Source organism: Hypanus sabinus, chromosome 22, assembly GCF_030144855.1.
Source record: "Hypanus sabinus isolate sHypSab1 chromosome 22, sHypSab1.hap1, whole genome shotgun sequence".
Lineage (NCBI taxonomy): Eukaryota > Metazoa > Chordata > Chondrichthyes > Myliobatiformes > Dasyatidae > Hypanus > Hypanus sabinus.
In genome coordinates this window covers 41,199,365-41,219,499 of record NC_082727.1, presented here as the reverse complement: position 1 = coordinate 41,219,499, position 20,135 = coordinate 41,199,365, and the positions used below count along the sequence as shown (strand labels likewise).

General features: G+C 38.4%; 1 protein-coding gene across 5 annotated transcripts in view; it reads right to left on the bottom strand.

Moving 5' to 3' along the window:
- The window catches only part of cpeb3 (cytoplasmic polyadenylation element binding protein 3), a 108,319-nt gene that overhangs the window by 72,226 nt on the left and 15,958 nt on the right, over positions 1 to 20,135 (bottom strand). For all 5 annotated transcript variants that reach the window (XM_059947597.1, XM_059947601.1, XM_059947600.1 and 2 more), the window contains exons 3-4: positions 9,105 to 9,264; positions 2,078 to 2,137 (exon numbers count right to left, since the gene is read on the bottom strand). In XM_059947597.1, the coding sequence (XP_059803580.1) occupies positions 2,078 to 2,137; positions 9,105 to 9,264 (220 nt within the window). The remainder of the gene's footprint in view (positions 1 to 2,077; positions 2,138 to 9,104; positions 9,265 to 20,135) is intronic.

The window sequence follows — 20,135 nt, the reverse complement described above, 5'->3', positions numbered from 1 at the left end:
AAAGTAGATGAGTCTAAAATCAAGACACATTCCCTTGGGACAGATCAGAAATTGCTACTTGCAGTATTCATTTAAAATTTTCAGCATGGTTCCAATCAATCTTTCAACAGATTCTTCAGAAGAAAATAAAGGTCCAGTGTGGGCTAGAGTAAAAGTGAAATTTTAAACCAAGGAAAAAATGGATGTAAATATTATTATATTTTCTCCAAGTATTTTGAATGACTAATTATATTGATATCAAGAAACTGAAGGAATTAAGAGGAATTAATTAAAATTAATAACCTCACCCAGTGCAGTGTTCACTTGGATATTCAAAGTTTTTACACAGATCATACAGCATGCAAGCAGAATTAAGTTTAATTGAACAGAATAGAAAAAGGATTGCCTTTAAAATTCCTGAATGCTAGTCAAAAGATGCTAGTTAGAGGTAAATGAACAAGCTCATGATCAGGAAGCCGATGATGTTATCCTGAGAAACACAATCAATTGGAGGAGTACTATTACTGATAATAAAAAAAGATTCTGAAAGACACCATTACCCATTGTTAGAGGGTGAGAGGTTATTTTCTCTGACTGGACTCCCAAGTCTAGTATCAGGATAAAGGAATGAGGAGAATTTCTTCAGTGAATTGTGAAGCTTTTCAATTCTCACTAGTTGAATTTATTCAGCATGAAAATAGTTCATAGAATCCAAAGGGGGTCAAGCGAAAAGGGAAACGGAACAGGATTATGGATGGGAGGTAAAAAATCAAATGTGATCTTACTGAATGATTCAGCAGACTTGAAGGACATGATAGCCTCCTCCTCCTAGTAACTGAAGTTTCAAACACTGCTCTAAAAACTAGATGGTTTCTGTTAGAAAATCAAACTTGCAATGGTTGTGGAAAAGTATGACTAATATTAATTGGAATTGTTGTGCACCCTGATTAACTCTGAAACTTAGATGGAATCTTTTTGTAGCTTTTATTTTATTTATATGGAATAAAAGGAGAAAGCTTTATCTTTCTCCATCAAGACTCCAAACTCTAGTCTTGTTAAATTACTCTGTCTTACTATCTCCTTCAAGGATCTTCACCTAGCTAACTAGGAGTGGGACAAAGATTGATATCTTTTCGTGACTGAAACTACTGCTGCTTATATGGGACTTGATTTATTGCGCCAGATAATAGATTCCACCAGCTGACGTATTAAGTCATTCCTAGAGCAGATTGAGGGGACATTGGCATAACCAAAGCAGCTTTATAGTAACCAAAGTAATAAAAATGATTAAAATTTATCATATAGATTCATCATAGGGCAGAAAGGAACAGATGATTTCTTGTATAAAATTTATTAATGTGAGCTTTTATTTATAATGTTGGAATGCAATTTGAAAGGAGAAAGTAAACACACCCTTGAAGATCAATTGCATATAGACTGGTTAACAAAACTCTTGAGATATCTTTTTGCATATTTTAATAAAACTCCTGCCACATTGGTACGAAAAGCTCTATATTCTTTCATGATGTACTCATTCACATGAAAACCTGTAAAAATACAGACATACAACTTTCCTCAGACCACTTTACCATGCGCACCCTTGCTTTGTATGGTATACTATTATAATGTAGTTACAAATGCAAGCTCAAAATTGGGCAGAAAAAAATACAATAGCTACTAATAAAAAATACAATTGACCTACAAATGAATTTGCACCAACCGGTCGCAAGCAATTTTTTTTAAAAAAAGGTTCTTTTTCATATCCACAACTTGCTGTACAAAATTGTTCAATTGAGATGGATTGTACATACAATATAGAGCAACACTCTGAATTTACTCCTTGCCAGAATTAGACACATGGATATTTCTGGTTAAACTAACTTAATTTACTTTATACAACATGATTCAGTAATCATGCATATTAAAATATATGCGTGGATTAAATTTTATAAGAGTATACCTTTGCCTATAATAAAATATAATAAATCAGAACTCTCAGTGCCAAGAAGATTGTATTACCTAAAACATTTTGAGTAAAGGTAAATGTGTTATCTTGCACAACACAAAAAGGTACAAGAAAAAAAATAATAGTACTTACTATTATTTAGTGCCACAAGATTATCTGTCCCAGGGTGAGGAAAATTAAGGCCCAAGCGTCCTGTAAAATAAAACAGTTCCTGAGATTCAGAAACATATATTCCCTAAATTATTTAAGTTACCATTCTTCTCACTAAGCCTTTGAAAGACATTAGTTCAAGGCCAAGAAGCACATCAGTTATCTTGACAGCATCCAATAAAAATTAACTTGGAAAAATAGATGGTAAATATTAATTAAGTCAAAGAACTTATATCATCATAATCCAAAACCTCTGCGTGAGAAACCAAACCCGCTTTAAAATAAAATTGCTAATATTAAAGCAGTTATATATACACGGTCTCTAAAGAGAGATTACTGCCCATCACTTTAATGACGATATGATAAAATGTTTGGATAATAATCCCATCTACATCTAACTTACAATGCAAAATATTTACTTATCATCTTACAGCCATTTTATTTTATATACTAGAGTTGCAAAAAACAACACAAACTCAAAATTCCAAAGATGTCTCTATCTGCTAAGCAACCAGAAATAAAATTGAAAGTCACAGAGTAAACAGAACAAATTATAGTTTACAAAACATGATTTACAAAATTGTCTGTTTAAAAATCTATTGATAATGCACATGCAGAATATAGAGTACATCAGATGAAGGAAATTGATTTGCTACTTTGTGCAGGTAAAACAAGATCAGTATGTAAATATTCCTGCACTAACTTAAAAACCTTCAGCTTTATTGTCTATGGTTTAGTGACAGATTGTTCTTTGCTTTGGGCAAACAAAAAAATTGCATCATGAACCCATAGAAATAATGACCACAGAACGAAGCATTCAACCTCAATTTTATGCGTTGTGAGTATTTGTGATATGGCAATGGGATTAACTTGGCAAATTTGCATTGCTCTCCCCTACACAGAACTGTTTGCTTTTCCAGCTGGAAATTCAGATTTGCAAAAAGCATTATAGTTTGCAGCCCAAGCTATAACGTTACAGTTGACTTCAGTTGACTAAATGGCAGTCCATTTTGAATCCGTCACAAAAATCCATTCCTTGTCACCATCATTTTGAATCCAAATAGCCTTCTTGATACACAATTTAAATAAACACATGTCAGTAAATTTCAAAATCAAGTATCTTGACCACTGTTCAAAAGCTTATTCCATTAAAATTGTATTTGATGCTGAATTATTTGTAATCAGCCAATTCTACTCTCTCTCCCATTTCCTGGAATTTTATCCCAAACACATTCTTCCTGCTGCACCTTTTGAATAAGCTGCCATCATTCATCATAATGATCTGCTGTGTCATATGATATGGGTGATCATGTCCTCATGACCATGATCGTTCTTGGCAAATTTTCTAGAATTTTGCATTCTTCTGGGCGGTGTCTTTACAATTTGGGTGACCCCAGCCATTGTCAATACTCTTTAGATATCGCTTGGTTGGCGTCAGTGGCCACAAAACCAGGACTTGTGATATCCACCAGCTGCTCATACAACCATCCACCACTTTCTCCCATGGCTTTACGTGACCCTGACCGGGGGCTAAGTAGGTATTATACCTTATCCAAGTGTGATCTGTGGGCTAGTGGCGGGAAGGAGCACCTTATACCTCCTTTGGAAGAGACGTATCTCTGCCCCACCACCCAGAAAATGCCAGAGAGCTCATTTTGATTGACTAAGCATTCATCCACATCCTTTAATTGTCCCACTATTGCTCAACATCAATTACTTCATTTTCCTCTCTCTCTCTCTCCAGCTGCAAAAAGGTTTGAGATATTAAGTGTTAGAAGTTCAGTTAATGAAAGAAGACTATCACAACTGTGTATAGAAAAATAAACTCTAATAGCCTCCATTTCTGCTTTGTGCATATTTGGTGAAAGAGTTAGGTACAAAGGTCTGATAACTTTTATGATCAAATTATCCCAGATTAATGATAGAAAACCTTAGATGTCTGGTATGAACAAATGTTGTAAGAGAAAAAAAAAAGTGAATTTAACCCTTACTACAAAATAATAAAAGGCTGGACTCCTTGAAGGAAATTCAAGGATATTGAATAATAGTGTCACTCATCCAGTTGAGGAATCAGTGGGGAATTTAAACATTATGAACTCTTCTGGTGGTGAAATTGTATGTAAAGCAGCAAATTATATAAGATGGCTATTTTCCAGATCTGCTTCTTACCATTCAGAAAGATCATCAGTTTAAGTTATTGGGTACATACATATTTAAAGAAAATATACCCCATACCATTTTAGAAAGAGCTTTATGTATCCATTGTGTCTGGGAGAGAAAAATATTATCAACATTTTATGTTGGTATTAACCTTATTTCACGACTGTCCCATATTTGAACAACACACACAAAATGCAGGGGTATCTCAGCAAGTTAGGCAGCATCTATGAAGGGAGAAGGATTGTCACTGTTTTGGGTTGAGGGCCTTCGTTGGGAGTGGAAGTGAGGTGAGCAGAGCCAGAGTAAAAGGTGGGGAGAGGGGGTGGAGCACAAGCTGGCAGATAATTAGTAAGCTCAGGTGGAGGGGCGGAGGGAGATGGGTGAGGGAAAGGAGTGGAAGGGAATGCTGTGAAAAGCTAGAAGGTGACAGGTGTAGGGGCAAAGGGCAAAAAGAAGAATCCGACATGACAGGACAGTAGACAGCAGAATAAAGAGGAGATGGGAAACCAGAGGAGGTAATGGCCATGTTATGAAGGTGGGTAAAAAAGGGGGGGGGGTCACAGGAATGAAGGAACACAAAAAGGGTGGTTGATGAAAATCGAGGGGAGTGATTACCAAAAGTTAGAGAAATCATGTTGATAACTGTTCAATTGCTTACGTTATGAGAAATTTAAGTTCCTCTTTGACTAGAAGAATAAATTCAAATGCTATCCTCTAACCATTAATTGTTGCACACTGAAAGGAGGACCAAAAGAGACCAACACTCGAGACTATCACTCCAGCCTCCACATCAGAAGGCTCTGCAGACTTGAACACATCATGTAGGCTGAATAATGAAGGTAGATGATCATGGAGGAGGGTTTTAAGGTCAACCCATTTCCCTTATATTCTCATAAAGGATTATAAAGAATCTCATGACATTATTCTGAAAGTCATCATCTGGCTCATGATAATCCTTCAGACAACACATTGCAGCATTTTATCTCTTTCCTAATTGTGGGACTAATTGTGGTGCAAATTGCCTTTCACACTTCCCATCATTACAGGAATACTTTTCAAAAGTACTTAGCTTCACAGTCAGTTACAGGAAACCTGTTTTTGAATGCCCTGATTAAGTGTGATTTATTTATTTAGAGATGTAGCATGGAACAGGCCCCTCCAGCGAGCTGTGTCACCCAGCACCTCATCTATTTCGCACTAGCCTATAAGCAGGACAATTTACAATGATCTACTAACCACTGTGGGAGGAAACCAGAGCACCCGGAGGAAAGCTATGCAGTCATGGGTAGACTCAACAAACTCCTCATAGAATTTAACTCAGAACTACAACACCCAAACTGTGACAGCATTCTGCTAATTATGCTACTGTTACCTTTTTGTCCCTGGGGAAATTTTTAACAAGAGTTACAGATGAAGGAGGAATGTTCCACAATACTAACTGTTAGACGTGTCAAAAACCCAGCGGGGGGGGGGGTGAGGATTTACATTCACCAAAGGCCAATCTGCGATGCCAATGGTCCGTCAGAGAGAGAAACTTTGGCACAATGTCCGCATGGCGAGCCCAGTAAGACTATATGTTTATATGACTATAGGTGACTACCAGAAGGGAGCAGATAATCCTGAGGGGTGTCCTTAAAAGGTCAATGAACACCAAAAATTGGACTTTGAATGGGACTCTAATTGCCACTCAGGACTGTGTTGGAAATACTAGGGACGGCAAAGTGAAGTGAACAGATACATTTGAGGGGATGCTAGACAAGCATGACAGAGAGAAGGATTCAGAAGGCTGTCAAATTTATATACAGTTGGCCCTCCTTGTCCACGGGGGATTGGTTCCAAGAGCCCTCGCGGTTACCAAAATTCGCAGATGCTCAAGTCCCTTATTCAACCTGTCGCAATCCAGTGGACCTTAGGACCCAGTGGAACCCCAGACCTGATTTAACCTGTCTCACTGCGGTGGACACTAAGACCTGGTGGTAGAACTCTGAATCCACAGTGTTTCTGTTCGCGAAAATAATCACAAACACAATTGAAAATAAAGTAGAAATAATAAAGTGATTGGAAAGAGGTGAAACGCCATCGGTGATTGGAGAAGTGTTAGGCTATGTCGGTCAACGATCAGAACAATCTTAAAGGATAAAGTGAGGAAGGCTCTACTCCAATGAAAGATACAATTATTACTAAGCAACACAGTCGTTTAATTATTGGGTTTTGGGGTTTTGGGTTTTTGATCCTCCACATCAACCCGACACGGTGGAGAGCACGCTTGGGGACAATCCGTCCCAAGTCCCGAGAATTTCCGTTCCCGAGCCCGGCGTTGAAACATACGTTCTTAAGTGTTTTATATGCATAGAAAGGCAAAATATATACTATACACTAAGGCAAACGTTTGACTAACTGACGCTAAATAATACTGGATGTACCTGTTCCAACTTAGTTCTCCTAGTAAGAGAACTTCGGATATTTTTCAATCCCGATCCATGATAACCCACGCACATCCTCTCGTATACTTTAAATCATCTCTAGGTAACTTATAATACCTAATACAATGTAAATGCTATGTAAAATGGTTGTTATACTGCATTGTTTAGGGAATAATGACAAAAAAAGTCTGTACATGCTCGAACAACATGTGCTGGAAGAGCACTTCCGGGTTTTCACAATTCGTGGTTGGTTGGATTTACGCATGCGGAATTCACGGATAAGGAGGGCCGACTGTACTCAAGTGGAGCACAGAAGCCAGAAATTAAGGGTTAGGCCAAGTGGCTTGATTCTGCATAGTATATCCTATGTCGAAGCAAGAGCTGACACAAATATGGATGGAACTTTCAGCTGTATATATTTTTTTAAAAGCTTCTTTCTTTTATAAAATGCTTTCTTCTAGAAAACAAAAAAATTAATCTCCCCATCCTTGTATTATTTCAAATCATTTTTTGTTCTCCAAGTAATGTTATGTTGAAAGATGAAAACCTCTAACGTTTATTAACCTGCGCCCTCCCCACCTGCAATCAGAAATCCCAAGCCTGTCGTTAGTAGAGAGATCTATAACTCCAACCTAAAACACTAAAAACACTAAAAATTAATCCTCTAAAATTGCCACACCTCTTTTAGATACAATCATTTTTAAACCTCTGAATCTAGCACACATGGTTTCAATGTGGTCATTTTAAATCCACTGAGTTTGACCCATATCTTTATAACAACTATGGAACTAGTGGCAATCGGTGTACTTGCTTCTCACCAACTCTATTCAGTGGTTCACACAATAAAATGTAGTGTTTAAACTGCAGAAATTCTTTCTAAAGTAATTGTTAGCGGACCCCCCCCCCCAGAATATATAAATGCAATCTAGTAAATCTGAATAATTGAACCATTCCTGCTTTATTTTTTCAATGGCATTTCATACAATCACATCATTTCTACAGTTTTACATTTAGTATTGCTCAAAAGACCTTTAAACAGTGTTGGCAACACATGTTAGCCTTCTGTCAATATTTTTTTAAGAAAGAGAGCAGCAAAGACAAATTTTAACTGGTAACCATTTACAATTGCAGCTTGAGCAACAAACTGATTTCATCAGAGGGATAGATAGGGCGGTTGTTTGTTAACTTGAGTTTTACCAACAAATCCCTTGCTTAACTAAGTTTTCCCAAAATGAAATGCCATTTTCTAAAAACTGAATGCAAACTGCATGTATCAAGACAATTATATTCAGTGAAAATTGTGAACTTTATCAACTACAGCAGTTAACTTTTGCAATGTTCAAAATTACTTAAGTAAAGGAATTTCAACTCTTGTTGCAGTTATTCTGCATGCAAAATAATTGTTTTTTATGAACTGCATACCAAAAATAATCATAAAAACCTTGCATACCTTGTACATATTACAACAAACTCCATCTTTAACTTTGAAAAGTGGTAGTAAATATATTTATTCAGATCTTAGCAAGAAAGTAATTGGAAAAGAAAAATAGCTTGTTTTCACACATTGGCTTTCAAGAACTCTGATTCCTCAAGAACTTCATACTGAATTCCCTGATGAAGAGCTGAGAAAAAAATTCTTGCATTTACCAGCTAATGGAGTAATAGAAAGGTACTGGCTAAATGCAAAAGCAGAAATAATATTGTGTTATTCCTAAATTGCTTTTAATGTTATCCAAGAATTAAACTGAATTTTAAAAGAAGGGTCTCGGCCCAAAACGCCGACAGCGCTTCTCCTTATAAATGCTGCCTGGCCTGCTGTGTTCCACAAGCATTTTGTGTGTGTTGTTTGAATTTCCAGCATCTGCAGATTTCCTCGTGTTTGCTCTTTAACAGAATTTGCAGCTGAAAACTGGCTTACATTTGTTTTTTTTAAACTCATTGAAATTTAAAACCAGAAATTTAAGAGTTAATGTATGGAGAGGGAGGGAATCTTGCAAAACTTGCAAAAAGAGAGTGAACCTCCGGGTTGCAAATGGTGACATATATGTACTTTGTTAATAAATTGTCTTTGAGCTTTGAAAATTTTAAAAAAGCATGATAGTTTTGATCTATGAACAAAATAAAAATGTTAACAACTCTCCTAACCAAATATTTTGTCAATACGGAGGCATTGTTTTACAAAGATACATATGGATTAACTTGGAATAAATTAGCAGTTATGAAGGTTTTTATGAAGTTTATTCTCAAAAAAAAACAGCTGCAAAAATCTTCCCCATTTTGCAGTTAGAAACAGAAAAAGAATGTGGAATATTGAACAATGGCAAATCATTTAGAAAATCGATCAATAACAAATATACAACATGCAAAACCAAAGCATCACTTAAACTTTATATAGTATCCATATCATAAATAAGAAATTTGCTAACCTGCAAAATGATTCCTCCACATTATGTCAGCAATAGTCATTGGTGGGCCACTGGGGGGATAGTGTTTACCTTTCATTGGTTCGTGGTCACTTCTCATAATATCCATTAAGGAATTCTCCAAAGAGTGCAAGTTAAATGCATCATAGGGCCGATTCCGGTCCTGTAATTGAAGAGGGAGAGACTGTTGGAAGAGCTTCATATCAAATAGTTTCCAATACATCGCTGAATCAGGGGAGTCAGGGAAACCTGCTGTGGTATTTTTGAGAGGTTGCAGAACGTCAATGGACCTTTCAGCATTTTAGAGTTACATACAATGCTGTCAACAACTTCTGAACCTCCCATGACAAACACTTTCATTTTCCCCTAAGCGTTATCCAAGCATAGGTTTAACAATTTTCATTATTCAGCTGGAATCCAACAACTAGCTTTACTCTGATGCTTCCAAGATTTTGCTTTGTAGTTGAGCAGACATGAAGGAAGGGACTTACCATTCAACATGAAAAGATGCATGATTTAATCCTTCATTTTCATTGGCTGTTTATTATGACGGAAACAAACAGAAGTAATAGAGCATGTCCTTCCTCCCCTCCCCCCCACCTTCTTCATCGGACTTCTCAGCTTTCTTTCCAGTGCTGATGAAGGGTCTTGGCCCAAAATATCGACTGCTTACTCTTTCCTATAGATGTCGCCTGGCCTGCTGAGTTCCTCCAACATTTGTGTATGTTGCTTTGGATTTCCAGCATCAGCAGGTGTTATTGAATTTGTAAAAAAGCATGTTATTTAGCTATAACACTTTATATTATGACCCAAGAGTCAGCTTCATCTTTACCTATCATCAAGAATTCTTGCATATTTTCACTTCAAGATATTTTTATTTAATCACTTTCTATTTGTAATCAAGGTTGGCAAGAAAGGACCATCTTTCTTCCAAATGAATGGTATTCATTAGTTATAGATGCATTAAAAACTGGAATTCTGAGAAATGTAAAAATAATGCTACTCATTATGATAAAACAGAAAACTGTATCAACTATACTGAATAGAATGCTGCAAGAACATGGTTATATTTGGAAAGATCTTACGTTCCTACAATTGGTTATATTTGGAAAGATCTTACGTTCCTACAATTGGGTTACCTGATCAAGTAATGCATTGGATTTTAGAATCCAGTACTTAAAAATATCACCCAGTCAGTTCAACTGAAATGGAAGAACTGGTGGTTTTCCAGAAAACTACGGATCTAGTAGTTACACATTTAAAAAAATGTTTACAGAATCAGTCTCCTTGGATTCAATTCCAATTTGCTTTGCTAAATATATTTTGCAGAAGAAATCATTTCTTAAAACACAGACCTTGTATCAACTGATTTTAATATATTACCCAAACAATTTGCAAGCATCTCTCTTTGATCATGTCAAAATTTCTTCCATGAATAATAAATGAGAAACTCTGCAGATGCTGAAAATCCAAGAAACACACATAAAATGCTGGAGGAACTCAGCAAGCATCTATGGAAAAAAGTACGGGCGACGTTCTGGGCCGAGACCCTTCGGCAGAACTGGAAGGTAGAGGCCCCCTGAGTTCCTTCAGTATTGTGTGTGTATTGCTTCCATGAATAATAATCCATTTTAGTCTACCTGTCAGAGCAGATTTCTATTATGTTCCCACAAAATCAAAATGATGAATCGGATTTCAAGTGCTATTTTTAAGTTTATGTAAATGCATTTATAAGTAAGACTGCATCATCACAGACACAAATTAATGAGGAGTTTATTGGTTTCTGACCACTGTGATGACCAAGTAAATTAACAGTTAAAGGAAGGACATTGCAGGATTCCTCAGTTACAATTTCTTCACTTACTCATTTCTTTCAGAGCTTTTTCTGGTCCCAAATCTATGCCACAAATATTTTGCAGTGGAAATAGAATAACCAAACAAACACCGTCTTGGTTACATTAGTTATAGATGCATGGAAATTTATATGGCCTGATCTTGCTGGCCCAGCCCACCTGCTCAGAGCTGATGATCGTGGTAGGCTCCACCACCACCACAACACCCCATTCTTATTTCACCAAGAAGTGGAGAGCAGAGCCGAGCCAATTCCACTTCACATCAGACATTCAGAACCATTTAAAAGCCATTTAAAAGTTAAAAGCTAAACATCTTTAAAATAGAAAAGCTGGAGTTAACTAAAAAAGCTTTTATAAATATTAAAGTACAAACAAAATATTTAAGAAGAACCAGCCTCCTACTTCTCTATAATCTCCGATGCTATCTAGATTGAACCACTAAGCAGGGTATGCCAAGATGACTGGACTCAGCAGCTGTATCCCCAGACTACTAAATTTGTCAATGCCTACACTGAATCTGGGACTACCCACTGTTTGAACAGCTAAATGCCAGTGGTTGTGTTTGGAACCACCAGCAAGATCTGGTGCAATAATTAGCATAGAGCGTAAGTTGGACACAGAGGAAGGAGAAGCATTTATGCAGTTATCATCTCAGCGTCTTGGATGTCCCAGTCTTTTTGCAACTAATGAACAGCTTTTCTAGTGCCAACACTGCCTTTACGTTCGTAGTCTTCACATAGTAACAACCCACAAAAGTAAATTTATTTTCAGAATTTGGTGATCTTGGTTACAGGCAAAAAACTCTGGCCAGGCTATTACACACTTTGAAAGCAGGAAAAATGGAAGACAACACCTTTGGCAATTCACCACTCCATACTCTCTGGATGAACAGCTTTTGCCACATAAAACCACCTGAAATCCGCTTCTGAAACATTTAAGAAAAAGGCATCACATATACCTTCACTCATCAGAACTCTAAACTAAAGATCCCACAAACTACAGGCGCAACTTCAAGGACTCTACAACTCATGTCCTCAGTATTACTTTTTCTTTGCACAACTTGACTTCTTTTACAAATTGGTTGTTTTTCATAAATTCTATTACATTTCTTTATTTTCCTGCAAAATACCAGCAAAAAACAAATAATTCTTAAAGTAGCATATGGTAACATATACATATTTTGATGTTAAATTGACCTTGACATTGAACGTTGTAGCAATTGAAATTCTCCATGTAAATAAAATGTCTAATAATCTGAAGTGGTCTTTCAAAGCATTAGAAATGTCTATCATTTTTTCTTAATTTTTTTTTGTTTAAAAACAGAAGTTTTTATGTGAAACAATAATGCAAAAATTAATCTTAGAGTGAAAGTAGCTGCCGATAAAAAGCACTCTCATGTGCTACCCTCTTGTTCCCCTCACCCCCTCTCTAGCATATAAATTGGAAGTTAAATTAAATTCTTCTGGAATGATCTGATGAAGCAAACAATTAACTTACACCAGCCTTACTACTCTGAACATTGCGGAAACAAGTTACAAAATACATTTAGAATGTGTTTTTTTTTTCTAAAAGGAACAAGGATGTTACTGAACCTACTGGACTTTGTTTCTAAGTCAAACAATTATTGTTTATCCAACGTACTGTTAAACCACATCTTTACTCAGGTGCAGCTACTAGTTTTTCCATTTTATATGAAAACATCAACTGCAACTTGCCGGGAAATGATGGCAATCTCTTAGCAAGCTGCTGGTGTTTACAAATGCCAGGGAAGTTCAGCACCTCTGTCCAAGGTTCCTGCCTGCTCTGTATTGGGGATTTTCTGACCAGGCATCTAGATTTGGATTCCCCACTGGGCCCCACATCATGCTATTGAATAGCTGCAATGTCCTATCAGCCATAGGATCAGTAACATACACAAAGTGCTGGAGGAACTCAACAGGTCAGGCAGCATCTACGAAAATTCATTTACAGTCGATGTTTCGGGCCAAGAGCCTTCTTCACAACTCAAAAGGAAGGGGGAAGATGCCAGAATAAAAAGGTGACAGGAGGGTAAGGAGAATGAGCTAGAAGGTGACAGGTGAAGCCAGGTAGGTGGGAAAGGTAAAGGGCTGGAGAGGAAGAACTCTGACAGGAGAGGAGAGTGGACCATAGGAGAAAGGGAAGGAGGAGGGGACCCAGGAGAGGTAATAGGCAGGTGAGAAGGTGTAAGAGACCATAATGGGGAATAGAAGAAGAGAGGAAGGGAAGGTAATTTTTTTTTAACAGAAGCAGAAATCGATGTTCATGCCATCAGGTTGGAGGCTACCCAGATGGAATATAAGGCGTTGCTCCTCCACCCTGAGGGTGGCCTCGTCATGGTACAAGAGAAGGCCATGGACCAAACTGTCAGAATGGGAATGGGAATCAGAATTAAAATGCTTTACCACTGGGAAGTTCCATTTTTTGGTGGATGGAGTGGAAGTTTTCAACAAAGCTGCCCCCCCCCCCTAATTTACACTGGGTCCCACCAATGTAGAGGAGGCCGCATCAGGAGGGGGTACAACTGATTTGCAAACTGAAGGACTGTTTGGGGTCCTGAATGAAGGTGAGGGAGGAGGTAAAAGGCAAATGTAGTACTTGTGGGGATAAATGCTGCATGGGAGATTAGTGGGGAGGAACAGTTAGGACAAGGGAATCACGGGGGAGCGATCCCTGGGGAAAGCAGAGAGTGGGGGTTGAGGTAAAGATGTAGTTGGTGGTAGGACCACTTTGGAGGAGTGAAAGTTGCAGAGAATGATGCGTTGGATGTGGAGGTTCGTGGGGCATTGGTAAGGATGAGAAATCCTATCACTGTTAAGGTGGCGGGAAGATAGGGTGAGCACAAATGTCTGAGGGCTGCAATGGTGGAGGAAAGGAAACCCTGTTCTTTAAAGGAGGAAGACATCTCTGATGTCCTGGAAAGGACAGCCTCACCCTAAGAATAGATGCAGTGGAGGTGAAGGAACTGAGAAAGGGGAATAGCAGTCTTACAGGAGACAGAGTGGGAAGAGGTATAGTCAAGATAGCCACAGGAATTGGTTGTTTTTATAAAAGATATCGGTAGACAGTTAGTCTCCAGAGATGGAGGCAGAGAGATCAAGAATGGGGAGGAAGGTGTCAGAAATGCACCGTAAATTTAAGGGCAAGGTGGAGGTTGGAGGCAAAGTTCATAAAATTGACGAGCTCAACGTGGGTGCATGAAGCAGCATCAATGTAGTGGAGGAGGAGTTGGGGAGTATTACAGAAGAAGGCTTAGAACGTGGACTGTTCTACATAGCCAACGAAAAGGCAGGCATAGCTGGGGTTCATGCAGGTGCCCATGGCTACCCACCCTGAGTTTGGAGAAAGTGGGAGAAGCTGAAGGAGGAATTGTTGAGCACAAGAACCAATCCTGCCAGGCAGAGGAGGGTTAGTACCAGCAAGTCCACGCCAATAAAAGCTGTGAAGCTGGGTTCATTATTAGTCATTTTAAAACATTTTGTTTTAACTGAGTTTCTTTGAAAACTTATAATAGATTGAGCTTTATAGAATGAATTTATCCATAATTAGATTTTTTTTCTAATGTCGTTTTCAATACTTCTGACCATCAGGTGTATGTGAAGTCCCTGGCGGCTGCAACAAAGAGCACAGGTTTGCTCGGTGTCTGGTGTTCTTCTACCACTCCATAGGTGGAGCTTGTCCCGGCCTGCGCACATAACAGCAATAACATTGTGCCGGCTTACCAGGAGCACAAGGACTCGACAGCTCAGACTGCGGATGGCTTCGGAGAGCGAGTCAGCCATTGGCAGATCGGGGAAAGATCAGAGAAGCAGCAAACATGGGTGCCTGCTGCCGGTGGCAGCCTCATCTCGAAGATTATATTCTGAACTGCGGTTTCACAACTGATCTGCAAATTACTTTTTAATCCCAAAGAAAAGGAGGCAATCAGGAAAAGGCGAGGCAGAAAGAGACGATGGCAAACACAAAGAGAAAATAATTAGGACACCTGCCGTTTTAGGACTTGGAATTACTGTTCAATTAACAACTGTTTATTCACCTGTTGCTGCTAAGAGAAACATTAATTGCAGTTTTATTTGCTTTTGTATTCTCTTCCTGTAAGAATCGAATTAAAAACACAACTTGCTTTCTCTCGGGAGATCACACATATGACCTTCTCTTTTCCCCTTGCCATCCTACCATGCAGAATACTGCTGCTCATACCGCCAACGCCAACCTGCATTAATCTAAACCATAATTCAGCCAATATCTGGGAATTTTAAATCCTCAAAAATTCCATGCAACACTTAATCTGCCAGAGTGACAAAGACAAGCAATACTCCGCCTCAAGGATAATTATTATACCGTCCCAGAAGCTCAGCAATCCCCCATCCTGCAGAGTCTGGACCCAAATTTTACATTCCCAAATGCCGATGCTGGTGTCGCCAACCTTATTTTTAAAGGTGCCATGGTGCCCACTAGCCCCAAAGAAGTCCACCTCTGGTTCTGAAAATTAACATCTCCGCAACGTTCCTATATCCAATATGAACTCTATCTCAGAAGCAACAAAGTATGACACATGCCATACATGCAAGTCATTGGCCCCTTGTAAATTATTGCACAATACACTTATTGTTGTGAAACAGTACAATTAATAGCTCACTCCAAACAATGCTAGGAGTAATCTGGACTATTCAACACCACAGCCTGTGTTGAAACACTTTCTTTTGTTATGCTTGGGTCCAGATTTATTCCAGTTGATTGGCTGAAAATCATTTTGCAGTCATAATTAACCTAATTAAGTGATTAGCACAAGTAGCCACGCCATACCGTAGAACACAGAAGAACATAACAGTCCAGCACCATATAGACCTTTAGCCTCATCATATTATGCCAGCCTTGTAACCTACTTACCCTCACCTTTATATAGTCCTCCATTTTTCTTATATTTATGTGCCTATTTAATAATTGAAAATATCCCTAGTGTATCTGTCTCTACCACCACCCTTGGCAGTGCATGTATCTACTACCCTTTGAGCAAAAAAACTTATTTCTTACATTTCCCCTAGACTTCTCTCCAAACACCTTCAAATTAATCTCCCTCACACAAGCTATTTCCACCCTTGAAAAAGTCTCTGGTTGTCTACTTAATCTATACCTCGTATCATCTAGTACACCTCTATCAAGCCAGATCTCATTCTCCTTCATTACAAAGAGACAAGTTCTAGCTTGCTCAACCCATCCTCATAAAATATGCTCTCCAATTCAGGCAGCATCCTGGTAAATCTCCTCTGCATCCTTTCCAAAGCTTCCACGTCCTTCCTATAGTGAGGTGGCCACAGCCGAGCGGAATACTCCAAGCATGGTCTATCCAGAGTCTAATAGAGCTGCAACATTACTTTGCGGCCCTTGAACTCAATCCCCCGACAAATGAAGGCCATTACACCAACGCCTTCTTACCCACCCTATCAACTTGCATGGAACTTTGAGGAATCTACTTATGCGGGACCCCAAGATCCCCATGTTCTTCTACACTGCTAATAATTCTGCCGTTAACCTTGCCTTCATGTTTGCCTCCCAAAGTGTGCCACTTCACACTTGTCTGGAATGAACTCCATCTGCCACCCACCTAATTTTGTTCATTTATGGTCAATCAACAGAACAGGTACACCAGATGAATTCCTCCATCAATAACTATTAGGATCTAACACACAGTTTTACAGTACTGTAGTAGTTTTGGTTCTGGTCTCATTTGTTCTGCATCTCAATTAAATACATAATTTTTAAAAACTCAGTTAAATGGTAGTTTGCCTATTTTTTAAAAAAAAGGTTTTTAACTATTTCCATGAAACTTTGGTTAATTGGGTCAAAACATACTGGTCCCAATGTGTCCCAATTAATGAGAATCCACTGTATTTGCACAAGGAAGACTGTTTTGCTCCATGTAGTAATTCTTGTACTCCTTGTTTTTTTTTTAAAAACTGTTATTTGTTTACTGTTATTTGTTCTCATGAAGAGACTTGGATATAAGTTCATCCCCTCTTTATATAGATTTGATAATGTTTGAAAAAAGGATAAAGGGAAATCCTGCAATATATAAGGGGTTCTGCCCATGTGGGTAACAAGCAAGAATTAATCTCAACATCGCAACACTTTAAATAATTGGGTGCCGTATTAAACATTAATTTTGGGCCTGTCATCTCAGGTTTCCCTTCCAAGATAAAAATTACAAATGTATAAATAACTTCCCCTGGCACACTAATTCTTGCCTGAAATCACATCTGCTCTGGGCTCAGGGCCCACACAAGATGATAAGCATGCATTCCAGACTAAAACTTCATTAGGCCAAATGACATTTTGAACAAGATGATATTGTAGAATCAGAACGACAAATCACAGATAGAGACCCTTAGCTATTCCATCTTTGCCAATCGTTTAAGAGGAAGTCAATGGTTGCTTTACTCTTGAAATCACCATGGACTCAAAAAAGGTCGAAATGGTTAGCTGTGCTTTTCCAATGCCACACTTGTGTTTTGCTATGAGACTTGTCTCCTTACAATTCAAAAACATTTAAGAATTGAATGTGCATGTAAACCCAGATAATCTGGGGGTATTTTATCCAAATATGAACAAGTAGAGCTTTCATCAAGGACAAGGTTAAATTTTTTTTATAGCAATACTGGCATTCATGGAGTGTTACAGCCCTATTCACAGCAGATGTAAAAATTGGTGAAAGCAGTATGGTAACTCAAATAAAAAGTAAGATTTTCTTAACAGACAGCATGAACTTCTTGGACTGGTAATTTTTAAATGCCATTTTTAAAGTTATCCAAGTTGTTACTGAACCAGCTATGTGTTCTTTTACCACTCTACAGAAATATTGACAAAGTGGGGTGGTTTTATAGGATCTAAGGAAACGATTATTACACTTTCCTGTAGCAAAGGTCACTTAATTCATCAGCTCAACAGTGATCCTGTGCATTTACAAGGTTGAACCTCCAAGCCGACTTCCCACTGCTGAAAGATCTTAGAAATCTTTCAGCAGTTAAACCACATCTTGCACTTGCTGCCAAATCCTGAATCCTGTCTGTGTAGTGTTACCACTTGAAACCAGTCCTTCTTTGCCATGATAAGGGAGAAAATAAAATAATATCACAGTGGTCCTAAATGTCAGGACTACGTTTCACGGGTCCGAAGTTTGGTATTTTTACCTAGCGTTTCACCAGAACAATCCTTCTGACCTTTCAACTCCTGTTGCCTTTTGCATAGCTCTGTTTGGCAACAGCATTTTTAACTGTGTGTATTTTAATGCAAAATGCATTCCTGGCTCCAGAACAAATGTCAACTGTTCAACTTGACTTGGGCAACACTGCCGAACATGATACATAAAGCAAAGGTAAAAGTTCCCAGAATACTATTTACGCACTTGCATTACCTACTTCAACGGCCTGATGAAATAATTTTCATTGCACTTCATAACTTTGCACTTTGCTCCACGAGAACCAGGATGAAATAAATGAGACACAGCTACACTTACTCACATCCATCTAATTTTTTTAAATTCACACCAAAGGTTTTCACACACAAAGCAAGAAAAATTACAAATGAATGGATCCATGGCTTTAAAAGCATGGAGAAAACAAAAATAAAGCTCAGACTAGGCCTGAGGATTTAAGAGACCAGCAATGACAGGGAGAAAACTGAATACAATAAATTAACAGGCATGTAACAGATATTATTTATCTTTTTGTATTCAGTGAACACTGGCTCATTGATCTGTTCCAAAAACAATAGGACCCAAAACAATGCAAGGCCCTCCACTGATCCATGTTGATTACGGTTATTACATCCTATCTGTCCATGTTGGTTCACAGGCCAGGGCAGTATGATATGGAGAGCAAGCTCCCCCTCTCCATGCAGCGGATGTATCCCAAGGAAGTTCAGAAACCAATGCAGTTCACCACCAGCGGTGTTGCAAGAGTTGCCAGTCAGCATTGAACTCAACATTAGTGACTCCAGTAACAAATTCTTCCTCAGTGTTTACTCCCAAAGCCTTCCCCATGGGCGGTTATAGCCACAAGACCGAGGAGATTTGAGATCAGAGTTTCACTTCTCCTAGATGAGCTACCAACCATGGCTGACAAGCACCATATGCCCAAAATGACGAGTTTTAAGGTGGCAGTAACCTGCCTTTGCCCCATTTCCTGCCAGCAGAAACAATTCTGCCATTCTTAGTAGGTGAGTCACGTGAAGGCCAGGAGCTGGGCTTGGTTGTCAGAAGCTATTTGAGATGGACACCATTGGGAGCATTTACTAGGTAGAGGGAGCTTATCCCCACTACCACCCCCAGCTATGACAAACTTATGGAAACAATGCAAAACAAAATATCTTACAAAAATGGTTCTGATCTGGATCCTACAATTTTGCTGGCCTCAGCAGTTAAAGGAAATGTGAATTTATGCTCGCATCAAATATTCCAAATATTGTCTCACCTATTCTGAAGTACTACCATAAGGGATCCAGTAGTCACCAAGCATAAATGATTTCCCACGACATCAGTCAGCATCAACAAGCAGGACACAACATGGGAAGGACTTTCAAAGTTCAGTGATATCTGAACAAGGTACTTGCTGCAAGAATTGAACTAGCCCACCTTCATTCAGAACCAGAAATATAGAACACTTTCCATAAGATGTAGTTTCATGTTCAGTAATATTTGCATTTTTTTTAAAAAAGAAAAAAAAGCATCTTTAGAAATGCACACACAGTAGGGTATTTATATTCGTCCAACTTAAACCAACCTGAATACATTGCTAATGATAGCAGTTCCTGTTTCAACAATGACATTCTTACTGGCCCAAGCAATGAGAATTTCACACTTAGACCATTAAAATGGCAAAGAAAAATGTGGGTTTTGAGTTTAGTTGATAATCCACATCTGTAATATTATACAATTTATATTAACCCCTCCCTCAAGGTACCTACAAATAACAATTGTTGCTTAAAAGGTCTGCTTAAGCAATAATTGAATTCAGACATTTTTTCAGAACCTCTTTCCAAATAAGAACAGCTATTTTTCTTTCTAGATAACATAGTGCACGTGAGGAATTGTCAAGAAAATATTCAAGACCCTGGGGACTTGTGGAAACTGTGTAGTGATTTCTTTTGAACTTATAGTCCTTTAACA